The 26,106-nt window shown below is 40.0% G+C and overlaps 4 protein-coding genes across 8 annotated transcripts in view; 3 read left to right on the forward strand and 1 right to left on the reverse strand.

Moving 5' to 3' along the window:
* ZBTB8OS (zinc finger and BTB domain containing 8 opposite strand) overlaps nucleotides 1-26,106 on the reverse strand; it is a 71,718-nt gene that overhangs the window by 12,524 nt on the left and 33,088 nt on the right. The window contains exon 7 of one of the 3 annotated variants that reach the window (XM_030539185.1): nucleotides 92-2,174. The exons of 1 other annotated variant lie outside the window; for it this stretch is intronic. In XM_030539185.1, the coding sequence (XP_030395045.1) occupies nucleotides 2,146-2,174 (29 nt within the window). In that variant the 3' untranslated portion in view covers nucleotides 92-2,145. Of the gene's footprint in view, nucleotides 1-91; nucleotides 2,175-25,053; nucleotides 25,125-26,106 lie in introns of those variants that run through there. One more of the 3 variants, XM_030539183.1, reaches the window with a different exon arrangement.
* The window catches only part of LOC115637679 (zinc finger and BTB domain-containing protein 8A-like), a 41,129-nt gene continuing 15,028 nt past the window's right edge, over nucleotides 6-26,106 (forward strand). Inside the window, exon 1 of the mRNA XM_030539173.1 lies at nucleotides 6-81. The gene's annotated coding sequence lies outside the window, so the exon portion shown is untranslated. The remainder of the gene's footprint in view (nucleotides 82-26,106) is intronic.
* On the forward strand, nucleotides 11-25,218 carry LOC115637680 (zinc finger and BTB domain-containing protein 8A-like). 3 transcript variants are annotated; one of them, XR_003997323.1, is made up of 5 exons: nucleotides 16,921-17,587; nucleotides 18,602-19,567; nucleotides 22,623-22,792; nucleotides 23,385-23,551; nucleotides 24,865-24,946. XR_003997323.1 is itself a non-coding variant. In XM_030539176.1 (4 exons), the coding sequence occupies exons 2-4, from the start codon at nucleotides 18,631-18,633 to the stop codon at nucleotides 25,195-25,197; spliced, it is 1,440 nt and encodes a 479-aa protein (XP_030395036.1). In that variant the 5' UTR covers nucleotides 11-81; nucleotides 18,602-18,630; the 3' UTR covers nucleotides 25,198-25,218. The 3 variants fall into 3 exon arrangements, 2 of the variants coding, with proteins under 2 accessions (XP_030395036.1, XP_030395035.1); XM_030539176.1 differs by lacking the exons at nucleotides 16,921-17,587; nucleotides 23,385-23,551 and adding an exon at nucleotides 11-81 and having other exon boundaries at nucleotides 24,865-25,218; XM_030539175.1 differs by lacking the exon at nucleotides 23,385-23,551 and having other exon boundaries at nucleotides 17,095-17,587; nucleotides 24,865-25,218.
* On the forward strand, nucleotides 3,826-12,306 carry LOC115637683 (zinc finger and BTB domain-containing protein 8A-like). Its single transcript, XM_030539180.1, has 3 exons — nucleotides 3,826-4,798; nucleotides 9,082-9,242; nucleotides 11,339-12,306. Exons 1-3 carry the CDS (start codon nucleotides 3,853-3,855, stop codon nucleotides 11,669-11,671), a joined length of 1,440 nt encoding a protein of 479 aa, XP_030395040.1. The 5' UTR covers nucleotides 3,826-3,852; the 3' UTR covers nucleotides 11,672-12,306.

Genomic DNA, 26,106 nt, shown 5'->3' on the forward strand with positions numbered 1-26,106 from the left:
CGGCAAAGAGCCCCAGCCCAGGGGTTTGGGGATCCCGCACCCACCTCCTGCTCAGCAGCTGCAGTCCGCAGAACCCAGCCGGTAAGTGGCGGCTCCGCAGCCGGGCGGACTGGGCGTTGGGGGCTGAAATGGCCCCAGCCCGGACCGAGCCGAAGGCCGGGACAGCGGCTGGCTCTGCGGACCCGAAGCGGGCTGGGATCCGGAGCCAGCCGCTCTCCGGAGCCGAGCTTCAGCCCCGAGCGAGCGGCGCTCGCAGGGAGACCTAAGCGGGCGCCATTTGTAGCCCGGGCGCTGCTGGAACGGGCCGGGGATGGCAACAAAGGGCTGGTGGGAAGCGGGAGCTCGAGAGGCGGCGAGGCCGCTGCGAAGGGCGAAGGAGACACGCGTGTGAAATGCAGGAGGCTGGAGCCCAGGCAGGGGCTGCTCGGGCCATGGCGGGTCCCAGGCGGAGCCGCACAAGGGCGGCTGCTGGCGGTGGAGCTGGAGCTCCGGGATGGGGCAGCCCCCTCCCAAGCCGCCTGGCACTGGCCCGCTCGGGCTCCCTCGAGTCCCTCTCGGGCACTGATGCTCCGTCCGCTAAGCCCGGCGGGCGGCGGCGCCTGCCCTGACTGGGGACCGCTGGCTCTGAAGTCCGAAGGTACCGGCCTTGCTTGGCTGGCGAGTCTAGCGCCGTCGGGCGTTCCCAGTCCTACCCTGATTCCCGATGGCTGGGCAACCAATTCCGCCTGGGCGTGGGGGTGACTGGCCGCGACCTTCCCCAGTGCCTGGGCTGGTAGCTCCGGTGTCCACTGAGAGTTTGTGCCGCTGCCTCCTTGGGCCGCGCTGGTCCCCTCGGCCAAGAGGAGGCGGAGAGGGACTGCGTGTTGCCCCGCTGCAGAGAGAACCGTGCTTTCTAGCGCCTGCTTCCTCACAGTGTCCATGCACAACGCGTCTCCAGCCCACGCTTCTCCCTGTGATGGGGGGGAGACAGAAATATTCCCCGTCCACACCTCAGCGGGGTCTCACAGCGCTTGAGGGAGTTGGAAGACAGTGTCTCTACTCTATTCAATTTGATAGCGCCACATCCCTTCAGTATCTGCTTACTGAGGAGTATTTATTCTAAGGTACTTGTATATCATGAAAATTGCTAGCAAGCTACCTGAGTCTGCTCAGAAATGTATTCTTTGCTCATATGTAAATGTAATACATCCAGCTTCTCTCTAACAAATTCATTGTTCATTTCTTACATAGAAAGGCAAGAAGGCTGAATGGGATTTTTAAAAAGTCAGTAATAACAGGTATGTTATGTTAACAGACACAATAAAGTATGCCATCTAGTCTCTTCTGATTTGAAATTCGTTTTTAAGGAGTCTGAGATAAATATTACTGACATCTGGACAAATCCAAGGTTTCAGTTCAAGCAGTAGCCTAAGGATAAAAAGGTTATAGCATCATCCATGCAGTCTTATATCCACTTCAGGACAATGACCTCATCATTTTGTTGCCAAACATTTCTGTTTCCAGTCACCAGTGAAAATCACCACAGGTTTAGCAAAAGCTAGCATTATGTTTCTCCATCTTCACCTAAGGAATACATGTTGCGCCTGCCATGCATTGATATTCATTCTGTTGCACCCGTGGTTCATCTTCCTGTTGTGTGGGAGTGGGTAGGGGGTTGCTTATTTCCCTTTTGTGACACGAAAAAAATCTTTGTCCGTTTAGGTTCTTAAGTCTTCCAGATATTCTTATTGGTTTTCTTTTTTGTTTGTGTTCACTTCTATATAACAGTAAGAATAAAATATTTTTCTTGATTTAATATGACTGTTCAAAAATAAAATTATTTGAAACTTTAACCATGAATATCTGCTTTTTATGTCTCTTTAGGTTTAAAATAGAAAAGTTGATATGGAGAGTGTTCTTCACCTAGCTTCCATATAACACAGTTACATGGAAGTAAAAAAATCTATACTTTCTCTTTTGCATGCCTCATTGAGAGAAGAGTACAGTAGTCAGGAGAATACTTGTAAGTGCTGAAGAAGAACCATTCACATCACCAGCATCCCATATAACATATAGCACTATATAGTCTAGTCACTTACTATATGACCATCCCAGTTCTCTGCACTGCCATGCTGGAGATGCAGATTCATCTTTTCTGGTCTGACTCTAATTCTCTGGATTAGCAGAGAATGGCACTGTGGGGGAAAAAAAGGACGATTTAGACTCTGCCAGAGATGTGGAGAGCACACTACTTTATCCAGTGAGTGGGCTGGGGGTAGGAGACGAAGATTCTTGCAGCATACAATATAGTGCATGAACACTAAAACAGTAATCTGACATACTGATTTAATTTCCTGATTATTGATGTATTCTTAACATGCATTGTGAGATTTAAAATACGTTTCTGAACTGTGAAGATCATGTTCATAGTCTGTCTTGTATCACTTAGTTTTGATGATAGTTTGTGATGACTGTCACTAATACACTGCTGTTGAATTTCACTCTATTTTTAAGAGCAATAAACTCTAGATTTTTTTTCAAACACTACTTCATGAAACTTCCAGTCATTTAAATGTTGTTCCCAGTATGCTGTGGAACCTACATATATATATATATAGTACCCTCAAACTGTATTATTCCATCATAGGGTCTCCTGGTTTTTATATTTTTAAGGGGTAATTTCATATCTGTTCACTAAAAATATTGGTGTGGGGCACTCAGAGTAATCCCGTAGTTGACCATTCAATACATGTGTTGGATTTACAGCACCTATATCTTGCTTTATGGACTGGTAGGACTGCAGAATTTGCCAGCTCCTGATGAGAGAGCACCTTTCATTGCTCTGCAGTGATCTTTGTGTAACTGAATAAGGAGCAATGTTGAAAGATACTAAAGCCAGTCCTATATCCAGCTCTTTTTGCCAAAGAAGGTGGCTCTGACATGAGCTTTTGAGGGAATTGGTCGTGGAGAGAAAATTCTGGTGGTATGGACACAGTAGACTGCTGCTTATATTTTCTTTCCATAGAAATTTATATTAGATTACCAGAAATGGGATAGTGCTTTTAAAATATTCTATTTCAAAATAATGGTGTTAATTTCAGTGGGTAAATGCTGACAGTTTTATGTTCCAGCATCACCCACTCTTTATAAAAGAGTGCTCACTTTGGACACTTCTAAAAATATTACTCAACTAGATTTTTTTTGTCATTTCTTAGGCAACAAAGTTGAGAAATTACTATTTGTGTATTAAAAGTTACATATATGTAGCACCATTCATCCCATGGGAATCTATAAGACCTTTCCAAATTATATATTCAGGAATAACTTAACCCACTGGTAAGTGTTACACAGCAGCTTTTAACAATACACATCAATAATGCATGACAATTTAGAATAGGAATTGAGCGATAAAATGGAGGATGACTTTAGGAAGGCAGAATGTAAATATCCCAGTGGAAATTTGGAATGACTCTACAGGCTAGAACCACTTCTACAAAAAATGGAATATTAGTGATCACAAGTGGTCAGGTTCTTCTCTGAAAGGCAACACCTTCCACAGAGAGTCCCATAGCATCATGCTAGTGCATTTTTTCATTATTGGTTGTGAAAAAAGATTACCACTTACTGAAATGACAACATCACTTGTGGCAGTACCTGGATTTTCCCCCGTTTCTTAAGCAAGTACTGACAAAACCCAACCCTGCTTAGTTTGTGAAATCTGTCAAGATCACATTGTGAGGTGGAATGACTACTGGAATACCCACAGAGGTAAAATCTTTGCACCACCAATCAAACTACTTCTTTCATATTGCACATTTTATAAATATAATTTTCAATTTTTTTTAGAGTAGCTTTTGTTTGCCCTTCTCTGGAATGGATATTTCTTCTCATCAATCTCGCCTCCTACAGCAACTGAATGAGCAGCGCAGGCAAGACTTATTCTGTGACTGCAGTATCCTGGTTGAGGGGAAGGTCTTCAAAGCACATCGAAATGTGCTATTTGCCAGTAGTGGTTATTTTAAAATGCTTCTTTCTCAGAGCTCAAAAGACATGAGTCAGCCAACAACTGCTACCTTTCATATGTTCTCCCCTGATACTTTTATGGTCATTCTGGACTTTGTGTATTCAGGCAAGTTATCTCTTACTGGTCAAAATGTGATTGAGGTGATGTCAGCTGCCAGCTACCTGCAGATGACAGATATCATTAATGTTTGTAAGACTTTCATTAAATCTTCACTGGACATCAGTGAGAAGGAGAAGGATCGCTACTTCAGTCTTTCAGAGAAAGATCTGAACAGTAATGGAATTGAGAGTCCATGCTTATATAGCACAGAATGGAGAGTAGAAAGCAGTCCCCCCCATTCTCAAATGGACTCTGATGTAGGGGTATCTATGGTGGGTGGAAATTTCTGGAGTAATTGCACCTACTACTCAGCTTCACAAAGGAACACCCAACAATCTCACTTGACCAAACACACTCAAAGACGGCATTCCTTTAAAAAACGTATCAGGCATCTTGAATTGCCACAGTCCACTGATGTACCCCACTGTAAATCAAGGAAACTTGGAGATAGAGCTTCAGAGCCTACTCGCCACATTTCTCAATCTGAAGAGAAAACTCAGCTTGATACAGAAGTTGACTTTGCCCATGCTGGGTATCAACATGGTCTGAGATCCGAGGTGTTGCCAAGGAGTTTGCTAGAGACCCAGCAGGAGCATGAATCATCTAGATCAGCCAACAAGTCTAAATCATCAAAAGCAGACGAGCTGTATGCAAATATGCCCACAATTTTAGGTGTTATGGGGAGTTGGATTGAAGGTAAGAGTGAACTAAACATTTATTCCTTCACTATTAGGGGTTCTTAAATGTTTTTTCTGCTGAATTTTTGGCCCAGAAATTGATTGAACATTTAATTCAATAAAAATGATCAGCTCTAGAAACTGAAAAATTAGTTACAGTAATACACAACAGTGAAATCTGGAATCACCTTTTTAACTAATGCCCGATATTAACTCCATGGTTATATTTTTAGATTGCAAATCATTCAGACATTCCCATATTGATAAGTCATTGTAATGACTTTGAATTCCTGATAAATGAGGCTCCAGTAAAATAATTAAATTTGCATTTTATATTGTTGCTATGAACAGTTTTTTATTTATTTGTCCATATTAACGTATAAACTCTGTCAGGCTCATTTTAAAAATTGCTATGAATCGTCATATGATAATTCTTACAGTAGCGGCGGCCAGTCAATTTCATCCTGAATTTCTCATTATAGGAAGACATTATTTACTTTGTTTCTTGGATTCCCTTTTAAGGAAGTGCTGTTGCCTCACTGAAAACTTTAAAAACAAGTTCCCTATAGAAAGGATTATTCTAATAACAATGTCCTGTTACTTCTAAGGACAGATGAGACAGACCTTTACCAATGCTGAATGCCATGATTAGTTAGCAGTACTAACGGGTGCTGGAACTAGGGGTGCCACCCCCATTGCTTGAAGTGGTTTTAGACATATATAGGGTTTACAATTTTGTTCAATGGCTTTCAGCATACCTATTACTAAAATTGTTCCAATGCCACTTTGTGCTAATACCAACTTTTATAGGAAGAGTTGTAAAATGATGGATTACTACAAGGAACAGCCTCTAACAGAAAGATGATCCTAGCAGAAGACCAAACATCTAGTTGATAACAATGAGTGAAAGAGTGCATTGTGTTAAATGTAGCTGATATGTCTTTGACTAGACTACAATGTAAACTGGCCACTAATTAGTTCAAAGAGAGTCTTCAAACTTGTAGGTTCTCTCAGGCATGCTGTAAAGATTGGTGAAAAAATACATAGCACTCCTTCAGGAAAGAATATTTAATGTTCATGATCTTAATTCCTTAACAAGATTCTGCAAATGTATAGTTGTCATGGGCAAAATGCACATTTCAATTGTTACCAATGCATGTACAAATATGTTACTATATGATCCTTACAAGCAGAAAAACAACTGTACCAGATAGTGCAAAAACTGTTGTGATTCTTTACTGTTTAGAGTTATAGGCTCTTTTTGATTTCTTAATCAGACAAGTTTTCCTTCTAATTGTTTGAATCTGAGGGAAAATTAATAATTGTTTGCAACAAATCATCCAGTTTTAGTAATTAAGGGCGGACTGATCCTCCAATCTACATTGTCATATCTCGGGATGATTGGTGCACTTCACTGACCGTGGGTTCAATAATAAAAATGAATTTAATCAACTTTTTAAAATTATAAACTATATATTTTTAAAAAATCTCACAGAACTTTCCCTTTGGGGAGAGAAAGGGAGAATGAAAGAACCATACATGATAGATGCTAGTCACATCACTTAATGAGCTACCAGAAAGCACATGCACCACAGCGATGTGTGTGATATAAGAGCCTGTATAGGTTGGAGCGGCTACTTTAAAGGCATAAAGTTCTGTTCTACAACCAACTGAGCACATAATTACAGGAAAGGCTGTCTTAAAAAGGAGATCAAACTACTGTACCTTTGGTTAGAGTTTGTAATACCATATCTAACTTCCAGGTGCTAAAACTTGCAAAGTTCTAGGTTTTTATAGCTTTTGTTGCTTTCAGAAAGGGAATACCATGGAGTTGCAACAACTTATGCCCTACTTATAAACTGTTCATTTGTCAGCTAATTAATACATTTGAAAAGATTACATATAATGATGTCTTGATGACTCCTTGCATAGGTCATTCCTTTGTCTTTATATATTTTCAGGATTTTTTCTTATTATCTAGTTTGAATTTTCCTTTGATAAGAAATTAAGGGTCTGGACACACAACTCCAGGTAGACCTTCTGTATACATCCAAAATTTAAAAAACACTATATTTAATAAGAACTTGGTGTCTTCTTTGGCACTTCATTCCCCTGTGTATGTGACCTCTTTTGCTAGGAACTGCCTCCTAGAAATTGACCAAACCCTTTGCAATGAGAAAGGGTTCAACTCTTCTGTTGCACATATGCATCAGGCTGTTCTTATGACTGATATATTCTAAATCCGAAGTTCTCAAACTGGGGGGCACACTCCCCAGGCAGAGACAAAGAATGTATTCTGGAGGGGCATGAGAAGCTGCTCTGCCTTCAGAGCTGGGTAGCCGGAGAGCAGCAGCTGCTGGTGGGGCACCCAGCTTCGAAAGCAACCCTGCCGCCAACGGCAGCACAGAAGTAAAGTGGCAAGCTGCTGGCCAGGTTCCCAGTTCTGAAGGAAGTGCCACTGCAGGCAGCAGCAGAGAAATAAGGGTGACATGTCATGCCACTCTTCCTCAATAATGTCCTCTTCTGCTGTAATGCAATCTGTGTGATGTACTGAACTTTCACAGTGGACAGAGCTCCAGAGAGAATGGAACTAGCAAACTGTCTCTGATTTGATGGGCAAACTCAGGAAAGCGGTACAAAACTAAAACTAACTTGGCTGCAGAATAAAATGGGTTTATGTTTTTTTGTAATGCAAAGTTAGCACCATTTCACTGTGGCCCACAAAAAAACTAAAAGGGAAATATACGTATTGTTGAATATGCCTGGCAATGCTGTAGTTTGAATCAATCACCTGGTAAGCAGAGAACAAGCTGTACAAAACTTCTCAAATAGGATAGGAATTGACCCATTCCTTCGTCTCAAAGTTTTCCATGAACAGTCCACAGTTCATTTAAAAAAATCAAAAAGGTAATAGTCCTTTCCTGTTTAATTTATTCTCTCATCCTTCTTTGGTATGTAGACTACTAAAGCAAGATATGCCATTTAATCTCCTTGAGCTGGTAGGGACGGCAGCATTGCAGAAGCAGTGTGTTCAGCCTCGGGGAAGGTTGTGCTTATTATGTTGCTGTGCCACTACCCTCATGGTTGACACAGTAGTGTCTGACTCAAGAGAAAATTCTTTTAGCCTTAGTTAGTGTTACAGGGTCATCTTAGTCAGACCTGCATCAAATGCATGGCAGTGCCTCAGTTTCCTCTCTTCTGTGCCTCTGGGATAACCATGCAAATAGAATTTCAAACCAAAATCTCCCTTCTGTGGTCTGGTTTATTAATACACAAGTTGAATTCCAATATTTGCACTGGAAAGCCTTTCCGATCCACACCTCATCCTCTGACTTCTACAGCCCTCCCACTGAGGTCTGTGAGTAGTTATTCAATTTTAACCAAGTTCTTGACAGCCTTTTTGCCAGGGTCTGTGAAAAGTTCTTTCAGTCTTTTTTGGCTGCTGGAGGCCACAATATTTCTAAGCAGTCCTTGCCCTGCTCAGGCTCCCTCCCCAGTTCCTTGGCAGTGAAGGCTTAATAGCATTCCTCTTCCAGTCTGCTAGTGAAGAAACTCCCTGATCCATCATCCAGATCTCTTTCAGACTCTTCTGCCAAAAGGCCTTGCTGTCCTCCTAGTCACATGTCTCTATACTATCAAAGGGACTGAAGCCCTGCAACAAATCTGCTGGTGCAAGCTTGCCCTTAATGGCCCACCATGATGCTACATTTGGCTACAGAAGGTTGCCGTGAGGTAGGTCTTGAGGTGAATTAAGGGATGGATGGCAGCAGGGAAGTGGGATAGAGTTTCATAATTAAAGTATTTCAGAGAAGACAAAAACTGTCATCTTCCTGGATATCTTTTTCTATCATTTACAATCACCAAGACTTTTCTGTGTAAGACTTGGATTGTGTCAACACTACTGTACACAATACAGCAGGAGAGTAAGGTTGTTTAGAAAAAATACATTCTGTGTACAAATATGCTGGTAAAACATGGTGGGAAAATATCCCAGATTGGTACGTGACCAGTTAATGAGGGTTTTGATAAAATATATTATCTAAAGATATGCAAGTAAGACTGCGATTCTTTCTTAGAAATTCAGTGTTGAGTGGAAAGATCTGCAATTGTTTCAGTTTTAAAAAAGTTGTTAGCTCTCCTCCTGCTGTTCATAATCAAAATATCATTTCTACATCAGAAAATCTGATAAATTTGGTAATTTGATACACTTCATTTGGGTTTGGAACTTTAGTCACTGCTTTTTTCCCCACTACTAAAAAGAGCATGAAACTTTTAGAAATTAACAGGACTGTTTTGTAACAGATGATGTGAGGTTCAAGTGCCCATTTTGTACCCATATGGTGAAGCGGAAAGCAGACCTAAAGCGTCACCTTCGTTGTCATACAGGGGAGCGACCCTATCCATGTGAGGCATGTGGGAAAAGATTCACCAGGCTAGAGCATCTGCGTAGCCATTTTCGAACGGTATGTATATTTTTTAACATATAACAGATTTAAAAAAAATGTTTGTAGCGTAAACCTGCCAGTCACTTCTGTAAATAATCAACAGGGGGAACCTTAGACTAATTGCTTCTGAACATTTCTGAATAAACCATTTTGTTGTGATTATTGCTTGGATTTGAAGAACAACTCTGATTATTAAGATGAGCACGGTACTTGTGTCTTCAGAATACAAATGTCAATTATTGTACATTATTCAAATACTGAAAAAGAATATATTAAATAACTAATACATTAAATAGACTGTTTTCCTGTTCCAGTCTGGTATTTTAAAAGGTTTCCCAATGTTTATCTTTTCTCCCTCTTGCAAAATGTTATGTCCCTGAAATGACCCAGTTTGTGGGCAAACTCCTTTTAAGCTTTTCTGCATCATTCTGACAAAACACCTAAGTCCTGACCTGTGCAAATCCTGTTATTACAATTCTCTGTCTCTTTTGAAAAAAGACTGCTAATTGTTCACAACTGTGAAGTTGTTTGTGAAGTGGATATTTTATTTTTTATAGGGATTATGATGAGACTACCAAACAAAACAAGATTTGATTCTTAGTTTTCATAGGGAAAAAAAGCACGGAATGTTGTTGACTAGCTCCCATCTCTTTCCAGTAATTTTTTGCATTGTCTCCAACCCGAATCACGTGGTTCTAGTAACAGCCTTTCATCTCAAGGCTAGTTCACATCTATCTCATTTTGATAGTGACCAAGAGACATACCATTCCAAAGCTGTTTGGTGATCTATGATGAACTGAAGTGACTGTCTCAGTACTGATCACAAAAATCAACACCAACATTTGTACTAATTGGCAATCTTGCTGGAAGTCCCAGCATAGACACTGTGGACTGAATAGGTATGGAAACTGAACAGGAGTACTTGTGGCACCTTAGAGACTAACAAATTTATTTGAGCATAAGCTTTTGTGGTCTACAGCCCGCTTCATCGGATGCATGCAATGGAAAATACAGTAGGAAGATATATATATATATATATATATATATATACACAAAGAACATGAAACAATGGGTGTTACCATACCCACTCTAACGAGAGTGATCAATTAAGGTGAGCTGTTACCAGCAGGAGAGAGAGAATTTTTTTGTAGTGGTAATCAAAATGGTCCATTTGCAGCAGTTGACAAGTGCAAATGGACCATTTTAATTACCACTGATCACTCTCGTTAGAGCGTGTATGGTAACGCCCATTGTTTCAAGTTCTCTGTATGTATATATATCTATCTTCCTACTGTATTTTCCACTGCATGCATCCAATGAAGTGGGCTGTAGCCCACAAACGCTTATGCTCAAATAAATTTGTTAGTCTCTAAGGTGCCACAAGTACTCCTGTTGTTTTTTGTGGATACAGACTAACATGGCTGCTACTCTGAAACCTATGGAAACTGAGTTACTTTTTCAGTCTCAGGGATAGTCTCTCCTGGCCAGACTCAAGAGCTTTTATTACTGGATTGTCTGACCTTACAGAAGAGTTAGATGACATAGGAATTTCTATTGCTAACTGCCTGACCCCACTTCTACACCACAGCGTCTGTTGTTACTAAAACTGGTATAACTTACCAGTGGTGAATTATGAGTAGAGCCCTGCATGGATACAAATTTATATCCACAGATATAAATTTGTATCCATGCAGGGCTCTAATTATGAATCCTAATTTACCTAGTGTAGACCAAGCCATTGGCAAGATGAGTAGTACTGGGAAATTTGTGCCATTCCTGGTTTTGGATTAATAGAGGACTTAAATCAGTAGTGCTGACAATCTAGCATTTTTTCAGAAACTCTACATCCTATTACAACTTTCAGCAGATATCCCTCTCAACTTAGATGTGGATACAGTACTGATTATACTGTGCAATTGATATTCTTCTCAAAGATTCTTCCCTGAATACGTAAGAGATTTATTAAAGTACATGCTGTAGTTTCAGTCTCTCCTTATGAAAGGAAACTGGTCCTATTACATCACAGAATTGTTAAATTTAAGATTTAGAATCTGAAAAATAACTTGTATTTTTGTGCTGCTATTGGATAATATTTTATAAATTTAAATTTTCAGATTCATCAGGCTTGTAAGCCAATATGCAGAAAGTGTAAGCGCCACGTGACTGACATGACAGGGCAAGTGGTGCAAGAAGGAACAAGGCGCTACAGACTGTGTAATGAATGTCTGGTTGAAGCTGGTATAGAAAGCATTCCTATTGACTTGGAGGCTGAACAATCACTTGAGTTTTCACCAGAAGAAGAGGACAAGGATTCTAGGTGGCACTTTGGTGAAGAACACAGAACTAAAGAAGTTCTGGAGGATGACTCTGCTGGCTTAGTCATCCAAGAAGTTGATGATAGTGAAGATGAGGCTGAGAAAAAGGAAGTAAAGCCAAATATTAGTTAGTTAATAAATTGAGAACTACTAAATCTCACCATTAGATTAACTTCTTGTGTCTTGCCCATATTCCCTGACTCGGGTTAACAAGCAGAGTTCTGTCATTATGACTGTGATAAGATCTTATTTGCATGCTTTGTATTCATCAAGACACCAAGATCTGTGACATTGGAAAGAATCTCAAGACAGAATGATGAACAATTCACCTTTGAACTACTAGAGGGATGAATAACTTTTTTATTAAAATATTCCTTAAAGAATTTTAAATGAAGGAAAAAACTTTAAATTCTCACCAATACTTGCTCTCTCTTTAAGAAACATTACACCATTTTAAAAAGCAATCATTTTTGCACAAATTCTAAGTGTAATTACTCTTGTTCATATTTTTTCATTGGATGCATTTTTCATCCAGCAAAATAGAATGAGAATTAAAATATTCTGCCACCGTGAAGCAGAAAGGGAATTGTCACCCAAACTACTCTGTAGCCAAGGGCTTCATTAAAGTTTTCTTACGTTTTGTATTTTAAAAGAATCTCAGTATAAGCATATGGTATATTTATTTTCTTATTTTGGAAAAATCTGTTACAACTCATTCATCAAATTTATCTTTCAAATAAATGAATGTATGTTAGTCTTCCTTACTACAGCAACTTGTGTTTGTATATTAACTGCAGAACTTTTCTTTAGCAAATATCACATAACATTTAAAGAAAAAATATACTGTATTTGAGTTCTTGGATTTTCAAGACAAATATATTTTACATAAGGCAGAGTTCTTTTAACCTTTTCTGGTGTTAATTCTACTTTTATGATACCTAAGTGAAACCAAGAAATACATTGTAAAATGTGTGCTAATAATTTTTATATTAGCAGATAACTGAAGAGAAGGAGATTTTAATTTCCTTTTTCTAGAGCCAGTTTACAAGATAAGACTATCTGTCTGGCTTCTGAGCAACTCCTCCTCATATTTTTGCAAGTAGTTTGACCCCCAGCAAAGCTCTTCCTACCAATCAATCATCTCTGGCTCCCAACTCCAGGAAAAACGTTCTTAGCCTGAAACACTAACTCAAAAACTGAGAAATATGAGACCTAGCACTAAATAAAACAACTATACAAACTAATACCTATGTGGTCTCCAAGTAAGAACAAAAATCTCCCTGTCTGCAAGAAGTCTAACAGTCCAGAATGTGGGCTATTGCTAGCAGTATCCCAGGTGAAACCGTTGGCAGGTTTACTGAAACAGGAGATCTAGGATAGTTATCTTAACCTACAATCCCAGGGACTCTGCATTCAAAATGTACAGAGCTAACATCTATTCTCTAATGTTGAGTAAAAGTGCGCATTGATCACCAGGATCCTGTCTGACAAATTAGTGCCATGGAAGCAGTAGTCATACTTTAAGGAGACTGGAACCTTACACCCAGAGAGCAAAAGTATTCCCATAAATCTTCCTGAATATTGCAATCAGGCACATAAGCACAAGTTCCTCATCCCCACAATCCTCACTGTCTGTGCACAATTATGTGAATGGATTTTCAGAACAGTTAGACATAATGTGACTCTTGAAAATTCTAACCAAAACAACATGTAGATATCTATGTGCTTATCTACTGGTTTAGATGCACTCTGTCTTGTTCCTGATAAGTGATGAGCACTCAACTCCATTGAAGTTGATGTGAATTCTGGGTGCTCAGCATCTTCCCAGATGTGGGCCCAAGTACTAGGTCTTTGAAAACTCAGCTGTTAATTTCCAACCTAGATTAAACCTAATGTAGAAAAATATTGAGTGTACAAACAATTGTTTTCAGAGGGAAGTTTACAGACAAAATTAGACTGTAGAAAAATGAACTCACATGCTACAAAAATCTGAGGAAACAAATGAAAATGGTTTAAAATGTTGAATGGATAGGAATGAAAGATTCTAAAGTATTACACTACCTTTCACATGTTGAGTAACCTTTAACACTATCACAAGGTGCCCCAGTTTTAGTGGAAAGAGAGAGCTTATTCTTCCTGTTCTATGACATTACTTAGTTTCTGCTCCATAATACAATGGTTCTTTTGTTGCAAGTACAGTTGAGATTTATGGTCCAAGGCCCCAATCCTGCAAACTGCTCTAGGCCTGCACAAAGCCCTGCAAAAATCGGGAGGCTCCTGATGGGTGCAAGGGGTCTACATGCACAGAACAACCTGGAGGATGCTGGCGCAACTGTACAGAACAATGAAATGTTAGGAAGAAAATTTGGATGCCTGTTCACTAATATTTTAAAAATTAGCAATCCAATGGGGACATATCTGATTCAAAAATATTGTTTTCCTTAAAGAAAGATTACTTGATTTGACAGTCTCAAAATGTAACCTACCCTAACAATCAACTTTTAGGAATTTTTTCTTCCTGACCTTGAAAAGTCTATCAGCCCTTCAAAACAAAGATTACAATACTGTTAAATCCTAACTTCTATATTAGAAAACCCACCAACAAGAAATCAAGGGTGTGGGATTTTTGTGATTGCAGGCATAAACTGTGCTATCTCCTGCCTCTTCTGGTCTATCAGTAGGATATTCAAATTTGCTAGTATCTTCTGATACCAGGTTTCTTGTACCTATCCTGTCTGCTCGCAGAAATGGAACAGGCATGAAGACTGGGATGATGCCTGAAACATACCCATGCCATGTACTAACTAAAACTAAGCTGGTAAATTTATTACTTGCACATATTTATATCCCTTTTAATATCAAAGTGCTTTTAAAAGGTGGATATTATGAGCATTGATTGTTCCAATTTATACTTGATACTTAAAGTACACATTGGAATAGTCAATGATCATAATAAAGGATAAATATTTAAATTTAAATGTTTAGGTAACATCTTTAATAGAACACTACCCATTATTTTTTAGGCTTTATCTTGTTTCTTTTTATTTTAAAGTTATAAAACAAGTTTTCCTTTCAATTTTGATCTGTTTTATTTGGAAAAAACAATTTTAATCTTATTGGTAAAGGACTTGAAAGCTAATATGTCTTTAATTAATTACTTTGTTTATTAAGCAGTAATTGATTATACTGTCAGCACTCTTAACAGAGATTTAGGAATACTTTTAACTGTTGCAGGTTTTGATTTTTATTGGCCCTGTAATGGTTTAAAAACAATCTAACAATGGAGTAGTGACTTATGTTTTTTCTTTCTGATATCAGAATTCCTTACATATTCTCTAACTAGCCTTACTATCCAAATTTAGGAATAAAATACATGATCATATGGGTATAATCTTGGCCACACTGAAATCAATGGGATTTTACCATTGATTTTATCGCAGCAGGATTTCAGCTAATATCTTTAAGTAAAAATAAATATATAGAAAGCTTTAATTTAAAAAGCAACAATTGCCAAAGATTTGTCTTTAGTCACACACTAAGGTACTGTATTTTCTAATAGCAGTAAAAACATTATTTTTGAGTAACATCTTTTGTCATTTCAATAAATGAATATGTCACTTTTTGCAAGAAATAAACAGGGAAATTGTGACCCTATTGAAGTCAGTGTAAATTTTGCCCTTGACTTAAATGGTACTGGGAATTCCCCCTTGGACTTTAGTGCATCTTTTTTCACTTGCATGTTCTATGTTAAACAATGCGATAACGACACATATCCAATAAATCTCCTACTATAATACAAATGGGTCTTCTTATTCACACACGGTAACACTCCTGTCATTTTATCCAAAGTAAAATGATGGGATATTATCTTCCAGAACATTGATTATGTCCTCTATTGCCACTGCTTCACAGGAATGTCTGACTACTAGGACAACCACAGGCCTTGGTTCTACAAAAACTTATGCATATGCTTAACTTCAAGACCTGCTGAAGTCATATTAGGCATGTGTTCAAGTCATTGTAGAATCAGGCCTATACTTAGAAAATAAAAATACTTATTAATTTTGCAGTAATTTATTCATAAGATTATTGCCTAATAAAAGATACATTGTTAATGTATGTTGCATTTAAGAATGCATAAAGTTGCAAGTAATACAAAATTAAACATCAAAGGAGAAAATATTATAATCTATTACAAATCAGTCACATACTCATGCCATTCCCATCTGTGAAACAAAGTTATTAGATGAAACATTTCCCCCATGTAGTTTCCACTCCTTATTATACGATAGATGCCATTCTTTTTTAGACATAAATTTAACCATGCCCCACATTAATCTGGTATTCCTTCATTTGTATTATAAAAATATTGTTGATGGTACACTACAGAGTCAGGAAACTGAAGTTATGGAGAACAGTAGTTCTGTTAAAGCTTCCAGTACTACTGTTTTCTTGGGAATATTTTTTTTAGGTGGGGGGCACTTGCAGATTGATTTTTTGGCACTTGCAGATGATTTTTGACCCTACAGGGCAGATCCATATTCTACAGTCCTCATTTGGTAAAAAAAAAATGTGAGTTGTTTTGACTAAGGATTGTAGGATTTGACCCATCATACGTAGTTAGTCAGTAATTCAGTCTGAAGCAGTGCAAAAACACAAAGAGAAATTTGTGAAGACGATTTTAATCTAAGTACTTGGTGTTAATTTACTTTACCACAAAAATTATTTCTCCTTTTGTCACCAGCTGCCTATCATGTACACATACATACAGGGGGACTCACAAAGCAGTATCCCTAAGGGTTGAGTCAGCAACTGCAAGTTGTGTTTTTTAAACAGATACAGAAAGAATGTGCTCTGTAGAACTAGGTATATGATTTTGTATACAAGGATTACACAGATATGTCCCAATACATTTAACATATGTACAGTTTGTGTGTCTTTTCTTTGCCAAACAAAATGATATAAAATCTGGCCCTTCTGCTGGCAGACAGTGCTTTCAACTCATGTACAAAATCACATTAAACTTTTATTGTGGCAGGAACTGGGGCATCCCACCAGCCCTGGGGGCTCAGCTAAGAGTGAAAAGTAAGAAACAGAGCATCTCTTAAAGTGTCTGGAGCAGGGGTCAGCAACCTTTCAGAAGCGGTGTGCGGAGTCTTCATTTAGTCGCACTAATTTAAGGTTTCGCATGCCAGTAATACATTTTAATGTTTTTAGAAGGTCTCTTTCTATAAGTCTATAATATTCTTGTATGTAAAGTAAATAAGGTTTTTAAAATGTTTAAGAAGCTTCATTTAAAATTAGATTAAAATGCAGAGCCCCCCCCCGACCGGAGGCCAGAACCCAGGCAGTGTGAGTGCCACTGAAAATCAGCTCGTGTGCCGCCTTTGGCACACATGCCATAGGTTGCCCACCTCTGGTCTGGAGTATGGGAAGGATGTAAAGTAGAGCAGGCAGGAGGTGAGAAAGGACAGGGCCTCAAAACTCTACTGAAGAGTATGTCAGGAAAAGAAAGAAATGGGACATCAGGGCCTAAATCATAAAGCTTGAGGGAGTTAAGAACAATTTGAGGCATTCTGGTGCCTTGAGGGGAAAGTGGGTGTGAGGCAGGACAGGAGCCTTACATTCCCTCAGGGGAATGTGTGGCAGATGGCTCTTGAGCATCAAAACCCCTGTCCTACACAAAGGTGTGAGAAGGAAGCATCTAGGACATCACGTTTCCTCCTGGGGAGCATGTGGGACGGCGGGTGTTGAGACGAGGAAAGCGCCACACTGGAAGGGAAGCTCAGGCAGCGGAAGCTGCTGGGTTGTGCCTGCAATCGGTGCGTTGCCCCTTTAATTGTGTCCCCAGCCCTCGGGCGTCTCTGTCCAACGCCCACGTCAGCAAATACCTTTTGTTTCTCTCACGTTCGGGCTTCCATGGTTTGGGGCGGCGGGACCCGCAAATTGCATTAAAGCGGCAAAGAGCCCCAGCCCAGGGGTTTGGGGATCCCGCACCCACCTCCCGCTCTCCCCGGCTCAGCAGCTGCAGCCCGCGGAACCCAGCCGGTAAGTGGCGGCTCCGCACCACGCCGGCAGGCCGGACTGGGCGTTGGGGCTGAAATGGCCCCAGAGCGAGCGGAATGCAACGGGCAGCGAGCGGCTCCCGCTGGCTCTCAGACCCGAAGGGGGCTGGGGCCCTTCCGTGGACGCTCCCGGGCCCGGGCGCTCTCCGGAGCCGAGCTTCAGCCCCGAGCGAGCCGCGTTTGCAGAGAGACCTAAGCGGGCGCCATTTGCAGCCCCAGGCGCGGCTGCGAGGGGCCGCGGATGGCAACAAAGGGCTGGTGGGAAGCGGAGCTCGGAGGCGGATGCGGGGCGAGAGGAGGCGGCCGGGGAGCAGGGTTCGCACGCAGCCAGCTGGGCAACGCCGGGCGGGCGGCCGGGCTCGCGGGAGCCGCACAAAAGGAGAGGCGTGAGCCAGCGGAGAACCCCCCGGGAGCGAGCGGGTGTCGGAGCTCCAGCCACCCGGGCAGCCCGCAGGCTCCTGCCGGGCTTGCGCCCCACGGCGCAGTGGGGGCTGCAGGCTCCCCCGAGCTCCTGTCGGGCACTGGTGCCTCGGCCCCTGGGAAGGCGGCCGGCACCGCCCGCCCGCCGCGGCCGAGGGTACTGCGGGCTCTAGTCGCTAGGCGCTGCTGCCCCTGTTCGCTGGGCGGGCGGGTCTCGCGCCGTCGGGCGTCCCTGACTCCCGAAGGGTGAAGAGCCAATTCGGACCGGCCGCGCGGCGGAGTGACAGCGTCCTCCGCCAATGCCGTGGTGCCGGCGGCTTTGGTGTCCATTGCGAGTTCGTGCGGCGGCTTTTCGCTGCAGCTTGGGTCCCCTCCGCCCAGAGGCTGTGACCGTAGTGGTGTTGATTTTGCCCCTCTCCTGCCTGTGCTAAGGTGGGCTGTTCCTCTGGAAAAAGAACGAACGGTCTCAGTGCATCCTTCTATTTAATAATAATAATAAAAGCTGCTTTTAGAATTGGGTCCAGCAACTCTGGTTTACATGTAGCGTGTCAAGATTGTAATTTATTCTTCATTGTAGAGCAACGCTTCCTGTTACCCTTTTTTGGAATGGAGATATCTTCCCATCAGTTTCATCTCCTGCAGCAACTGAATGAGCAGCGCAAGCAAGACTTATTCTGTGACTGCTGTATCCTGGTTGAGGGGAAAGTCTTCAAAGCACATCGAAATGTGCTGTTTGCCAGTAGTGGTTATTTCAAAATGCTCCTTTCCCAGAGCTCAAAGGAGACAAATCAGCCAACCACTGCTTCCTTCCAGGCATTTTCTCCTGACACATTTACAGTTATTCTGGATTTTGTGTATTCTGGCAAACTCTCTCTCACTGGCCAGAATGTCATTGAGGTCATGTCAGCTGCTAGTTATCTTCAGATGACTGATGTTATTAGTGTTTGTAAGACCTTCATTAAGTCATCACTGGACATCAGTGAGAAGGAGAAGGATAGATATTTCAGCCTGTCAGACAAAGATGTAAATTCCAATGGTGTGGAACGCTCATGCTTGTATGGTGCTGATTGGAGAACAGAGAACAGTCCCCCGCATTCTCACTTAAATCCTGATCAAGGGACTTGTGTGATGAGTGGAAATGCTTGGAGCAATTTCAGCTACTATCCAACTTCTCAAAGAAATGCGCAGCAGCTGGCCAAACATGACCAAAGGCAGGATTCCATTAAAAAAACTAGACATTTAGGATTGCAACAATCTGTTGATATTCCCCATTATAAATCAAGCAAGCTTGAAGACCGATCCTCAGACCCCACTAGCCATGTTTCTCAATCTGAGGAGGAAGTCCAAATTGACACAGAAATTGACTCTGCCCATGCTGGGTATCAGTATGGTCAGGGGTCTGACGTGATGCCAAGGAGCTTGGGTGTGGCACAGCAAGACCATGAATCACCCCATTCTTCTAGCAAGTCAAAGTCCTCAAAAGCAGATGAGCAATATGGCAACATGCCCTCAATTTTAGGTGTAATGGGAAGCTGGGCTGAAGGTAAGAGTTGGTCATTTGTACCTCTCCCCTCAGTTCTTTCAAAAATGTTGTTGAATCTTTACTGTATGAAAGTTACAATGGAAAATTTATATAACAATCTATTATATCACCAGCTCTATCAATAGGGAAATAGGTATGACTGCACCCAAAAGGCAGGGGGGAGGGAATACATTCAGCTGCATTGCCTAGAAATGCAAGATTGGAAAGTAATATTCCCTATGTGGTACTACTCCGTTATGGTTATGTACAGTATCTTTAAGTCACTAACTTTTGAATAGGTTTCTCAAGCTTTGGAAGGATTCCAAAATGGGGTGAGTTTCACAGAATTAGAGCTCTCACTACTTTTCCTCTCCCACTATAATTCTGTTGCATTAACTCCAGTGCCCTTTGGTAGACACAGAAACAAAAGTCATGTATCAAAGGTATGCAGCAAACTATTAGGGACCTTGGGATAGGTTCTCAGCTAGGGTAAATCTGTAGCGCCATTGACTTATATTCCCTTTATTTTTACTACATCTTTCTTGAGATACGGTGACCAGAATGGAACACACTATTTCCTAGTGAGGGTGTACCACCTGACAGTATTATCTTTTTACATTAGTTTTTAATCCATTCCTTTTACATTCTAATACTTGTTGCTTTACTGTTGACTTCTGCTCAGTATGCAGCATCCCTGAGCAGTCCACAATGATACTCAGATCTCTCTTTCCTGGGGTTTTACAGTTAATGTAGAGCAAGGTAAGGTTCTAACTCATGAACTGTGAGCTGTTTGTGAAAGTACACTCTCAGTAGCTGATTTTAGCCCAAGCTCTCTTTTTAGTAGAGAGAATATCACAGAGATTACTAGTTAGAGCTGGAACCAAAGTGGATTGTTGTTTTGTTTTTTTTCCTAGGAAAGGTATGTAGGATCAAAGTCTTAAGTTCTTATAGAAGTATTAAAATTTTGGCAGAGACTGGCAGCTAAATCAGGCCAGCCTTTTCAGGTCTCAAACTTAATCTGACTTTTTTTTTTTTCCTTTTTTAAAATTTAATTCTGTTGATTAAAACTCCTCCTGTATCCATGTTCCCAAAATATATTTTGAAATTATACTCTAATAATTGGACTCTCTTGTGAGTTTTTGCTTTATCACCTCTTCCTTTGGTCACAATTAGTAATGCACAATAATTATAATGTTCTGCCAACTATTAGGTGATACAGGTAAAGTCTTCCAGAGAATACATATCTTTTTACAAAATTCAAGTTTTAAGTGGCAGACAACCAAACGCTAGAGATCAGATATACAATCACTTAAAATTTACCAACCAAAGATTCCTGTGGAAGTGAAGAGTATCAGAATGCATTTTATTTTATCCTGTTTCACATTCTGGGAAGGCATTGGCATGAATCTTAGGAACAAAGAAGCAACAGAGCAGAAGTAGGTGTTGGGATTCCCTCCGAGACCTCTTCCACTTGACTTATCCAGAACAATTTATCCAATTCTAGAAGAAAACTTCATCCAGTTTTCTGGGATCCAAAATCTCAGTTTGACTCTAGCTGGTCACTCAAGTCACTTTATTAGGATGTAACAGCTCTATGCCCACGCTAGCCAGGCCCAGACCCAGACCCAGGGGTTTTAGGTACAGGATTATACCGCGATTCTACATCATATCACACAGCACACAGTTTCCTATCTACTAACATTTATGCTTCTTGAATCTAATTGGTTTACATAGTGTACGGATCAAGTAAGGACCAATCATGTTGCAGATTGCGTACAGACCAATCGCTTACGTCCTCACCTGACTTACATTTCAAGCTTATCAGTTCATCATGTTCCCACTTATCGCAACTAGCCCAAAAACACCATCTCCAGCACATAGCTTGTCACACCCTTGTTTACAGTTTAACCTTGCACCCAAATCAAGCTATATGCAAGTTTACTCATGCCCAGCAAGTTCTATGCCAATAGTAGGGAATCTTGTTCCTCAAAACTGTTTTACTCTTAATTGCACATCACCAGTCAAGGAACACTCTCCCTGCCCCCATCATGCTTTTTTTAAATAGCCTGTGGAGGAAGAGAGGGAGGTCATGGTGATGACAACATTATAATGTGGTGGAAGGGCATAGCAATAGGAGGAAAGATACCTGTGTTCTATTCCCGGATGTACTGCTGACTTGCTGTATGATCTTGGGCAAACCATTTAGGTCCCAATCCTGTAAATACTGAAGTCAATAGGACTATCCACATGTTTACAGTTAATTAAGTATAAAGAAGTCTTTTTGAAGGATTGGGGCCTAAAGCTGTTTATCTGTAAAATGGGGATAATAATGTTTGTTTACTGGTGAAAACCATTATGAAAGTGCTATGTAGTTGTTTGCCATTGATATATATACTTTTGTTTGTTTGTTTGTTTTTGTTTGTTTGTTTTTTTTTTTTCAATTTTTAGGTCAACTCCCTGATATTTTTTGTTAGTTACTGCTTTGGCATTTCAACTTGTTTCATGCCTCAAAAATAAAATAACTTTGTATATTTACGCCTCAGTTCTTCTGCCTTGATCTGCTGGCAGTGGAGCTGTACAGTATAACTAGTAGAAACACTAATCTTTCAGACACTAACATTACAAAGGTAGTAAATTAAATGGCTGAAATAGCATCTTATCAAACTGTATGATTACTATAATCAAAGTGTTTGTCCAGGCTGGCTTATAAACACTAACCCTTCAAAATAAACTTCAGTGACTCCCTAGTTTCATCCTGCAGGTTAAGTCAATATCCTTTATTTTTATTCTTATCCATTTTAGTATAGCCAATTGTCAAGTCCTTTTCTTTTATTCCACTACCATATATTTAACATGAAAAAATGATGACATCCTGTGGAACTGAAGGGTTGACTTTGAAAGATTTGTGATGTTAATTCACTCTTGCAGAACTGCATGTTGTTTTCATTCTGATAGCTCTGCTGATTTTCATAGTCAACATAATTTATAAATTAGAAAAAGTATCTTTTAGAATTTGTCACATTATTGGACCTGTTATGACTTTTTCAGATATTTTAATAGGATTGTTTTGTAACAGATGATCTGCCCAGGATGAGATTCAAGTGCCCATTCTGCACTCATGTGGTGAAGCGAAAAGCAGACCTAAAGCGCCACCTTCGTTGCCATACAGGAGAACGACCTTATCCATGTGAGGCATGTGGGAAAAGATTTAGCAGGCTAGACCACCTAAGTAGCCATTTTCGAACAGTATGTATTTTAGACAAAGACTGCATGGTTTCATTTAATGTGTGTACAAGTGTATGTCTTGGAGTATAATGTAGTATGGCTGCATATTATTTTAAGTTACTCAATCTGCTTGGCATGATTATGCCAATTTTCTTAAAGCAAGGTTAATATAAAATGGCACTCTAGTGGTTTAAAAACATGTCGACTTGAAATTTAATCCTCTTGAAAATTTAATCATCCTTGTTTAGAGGGCCTGCAAAAGGGCTATATAAAATTCAAGACCTCAGAATAGGGCATAGGCCTTGTGTGAGCCCTTCGGAGATGGGTGAATGTCGTTCAAAAGTAGTTTTTGGCACTACTCTTGCTCCATCAATTTCTTTGTTTTAAAAATCACTTCTCCCTCTTCCCTGTTGCTCTGTGAAAGACTCGTATAAATGAGGAAACAAACTGAGTAACCAATTTGACTATACATAAAGTAAAGAAAAATTCTGTATTTTCAGTTTAAGTATTAGTACAGTAGCAGGTAGACTTGCACACAAGTGTAGCGCTTTTAAATTTTGGTTTTGTTCCTTTAATACCTATTTAATTGTGTCTTTTTTTCTTTTAAAATAAGCTCAGGAATCAGGTAAAAGTGGTGGTACTGGGGAGATAAGCTGTAATGCCTGAAAAGGGATGCATGTCAACAGAGAAGTAGAAAAGGGATCTGGCAGGGTAATTGGAGGACCTAGAGCAACTGCAGCTGCGCCACTGGCTGAGAGGAGGAGCTGCATGTGGTAACAGGTGGGAAACGTAGGAGTGAAGACACAGGGTGAGGGGAATATCTTAAAAGTTCTCCAAGAAGAGCAAGCTCTTCAGAGAGGGACATACTGTGGTGTGAAAGCACGATAATCCTTTTGATATTTTAAGCTATTCCTGTGCTATCATTTTAATGGTTTCATAATGAAAATTAAAATCATGTACTTGTTTCCTCTTTACAATTGTCCTGTAGGCCTTTACCATAGATTAAAAAGCCTTACTACAGTATATGGTGTACATTTTAATGTACATACATCAAATAATTTATTTAAGACTGAAATAGCTGTGTATTAGACTATTTTTTTAACATACGCAGAGTGAGTATTAGCAAATCACATAAAGGTGGCACTGAGGACTAGACACAGTGACCTTCTTTCTACTCCTTCCCCCACTCTCCCCCAAAAAAAGACTACCACTCAAACGAGAGGATTTCATTAACTATCAACTCACCTCAATTCAGGCCCAAAGCTAACTGTTTTCCACACACATTTGCCATCTTCTCATTTTTATTGTCAAAAAGTTAATCAGAAAAATAATAATTAAACTTGCTATTTGAACTTAAGGAATTAATCCTACATCTATCTTAATAAATGAATAATTATTTTGTGTCACATATTGGGTTCATGTTTTTGGACCCTGACAGGCTGAAAATTATGTACGTTGGTAATGTATAGATCTTTAGGCCAATTACAGAAAGATGAAATTAGGTGATCTGTGACAAAAAACTGGTATACATACACACAAGCCTGTATGCTTTTCCTCTTCATATTTTTATTTGGTAACTTTTGTATATGAAATTGAAATATCAAATTGTTGAATGAGCACATTTGTCATACTACTTCATTAACAAATCACAATTTTTTGTTGCTTTTTTTTTTTTTTTTTTTTTTTTAATTTCCAGTTATGTAATAATGAAGCCAGAACTCAGTTCACCGGGGTGGTTAGAATTTTGCTAAACTGCCTGGATTTTTAACATTAAAAGTTTAGTTTCCCAACCAGGCCTGTCCTCGAGGACAGAATTATAAACTTTAAACAGAGGCAGAACTTTTCAAAAAAGGCAAGTGCTCTGTACTGTTGAGATCACAACATAGGGTTTTCAGCTCTCCTGTGAAATCTCCTTTTGGGCTACCCAGTAGGTTTGTTTAAATCAGCCTAAATTAATTTATTTCTTTATATACCTGTGAAGCACAAAGTTGTCAAATGATATCTGACTGCCTCCTCACAAAACAAAACAAAGAATTGTTTGGCTCTCCTACTCTGAGGAAAATATCAGCTTTTATCCATTTCAATTTTCACAGATTCATCAGGCCTGTAAGCCAATCTGCAGAAAGTGTAAGCGCCATGTGACTGAGCTGACGGGACAAGTGGTGCAAGAGGGGACAAGACGTTACAGACTCTGTAATGAGTGTCTGGCTGAAGCTGGTATAGACAGCATCCGCATTGACTTGGAGGCTGAACCGCAGCTTGAATTTCCACAAGAAGGGGATAAAGATTCCAGGTGGCACTACAGTGAAGACAACAGATCTGATGTGGAGATTGTGGAGGATGGGTCTACTGACTTGGTCATCCAGCAGGTTGATGATAGTGAAGATGAAGCAGAAGAACAGGAAGTAAAGCCAAATATTAGGTAGTTGTGAGTGAACTGAGAATTAGTAAATCTCCCCTCTTACATTGACTTCCAGTGTCTTGATCATTAGCCCCCAACCAGCCTGTTGTTAATATACGAAGATCTACTATATTGGCTGTTTATGAACTTGTCTAAACTTGCATGCATTTATGGACATGCCATTGAGTCCATTTTGAATTTTGTTACTCAAAGTATCGATATTTTACTTCATTAGAAAGAATCCATCTTGAGATGGCATAATGGATGAACAATGAAACTGAACTACTACGATAACTTTATAGCAGACAGTGGTTCCCTTCTCAAACCTTTTTCACTGTGTGTGTGTGTGTGGGGGAAACACTTTAAAACTTCACATTTCACTGTAAATTACCCTATTTTAAACTTTTATAGGTGGTGGGGGGTGGGGGAGAGCGGAGTTTATATCCAGTATCACCTGGTGACAGCTAAATATAACAAGGTAACCCAGTATAGAACATAAACAATCTTTAAAATACAGAAATGAGGGTGCCCTTCCATGGAATTTAATAATTTCTTGATATCAATTTTAGAGAAGCCAGGAAAAGTTTTCCGAAATATTGTATATAAAATATTTTAGATGTGATAGCACATATCTGGAAAAGCACTTTTTTGTAAAACTTCTTCTAATAAGAAAAAAAAAACAGTAGCAGACCGTTCCTTCAGGAAAACTTTTCCCCAGAAAATAAACAAATGGGTATAACTTCTAGTCAATGCATCACAAATCAAGTGATATGTGACATAAATCATTAATTGATACTGCTAAATGTCTTATTCACTCTAAAAATCGGGAATACTCATTCTTCCCGTCAAAATACACTCAGTCTTTTGTTAACTACCGAAGGAAAGCAATTTTTTAAAGTAATGAATTTTTGTACTTCTCAAAAGTGCCAAACTG

This window comes from Gopherus evgoodei, chromosome 20 (genome assembly GCF_007399415.2).
Source record: "Gopherus evgoodei ecotype Sinaloan lineage chromosome 20, rGopEvg1_v1.p, whole genome shotgun sequence".
In the NCBI taxonomy this organism is placed as follows: Eukaryota; Metazoa; Chordata; order Testudines; family Testudinidae; genus Gopherus; species Gopherus evgoodei.

Excerpts from the sequence above, each read along its gene's own strand:
- LOC115637680 (XM_030539176.1), top strand. The coding sequence starts at position 18,631 with ATGGAGATATCTTCCCATCAGTTTCATCTCCTGCAGCAACTGAATGAG. Across the intron at positions 19,568-22,622 it reads AATGGGAAGCTGGGCTGAAG|ATGATCTGCCCAGGATGAGA; the intron begins GTAAGAGTTGGT and ends GTTTTGTAACAG. Across the intron at positions 22,793-24,864 it reads TAAGTAGCCATTTTCGAACA|ATTCATCAGGCCTGTAAGCC; the intron begins GTATGTATTTTA and ends CAATTTTCACAG.
- LOC115637683 (XM_030539180.1), top strand. The coding sequence starts at position 3,853 with ATGGATATTTCTTCTCATCAATCTCGCCTCCTACAGCAACTGAATGAG. Across the intron at positions 4,799-9,081 it reads TATGGGGAGTTGGATTGAAG|ATGATGTGAGGTTCAAGTGC; the intron begins GTAAGAGTGAAC and ends GTTTTGTAACAG. Across the intron at positions 9,243-11,338 it reads TGCGTAGCCATTTTCGAACG|ATTCATCAGGCTTGTAAGCC; the intron begins GTATGTATATTT and ends TTAAATTTTCAG.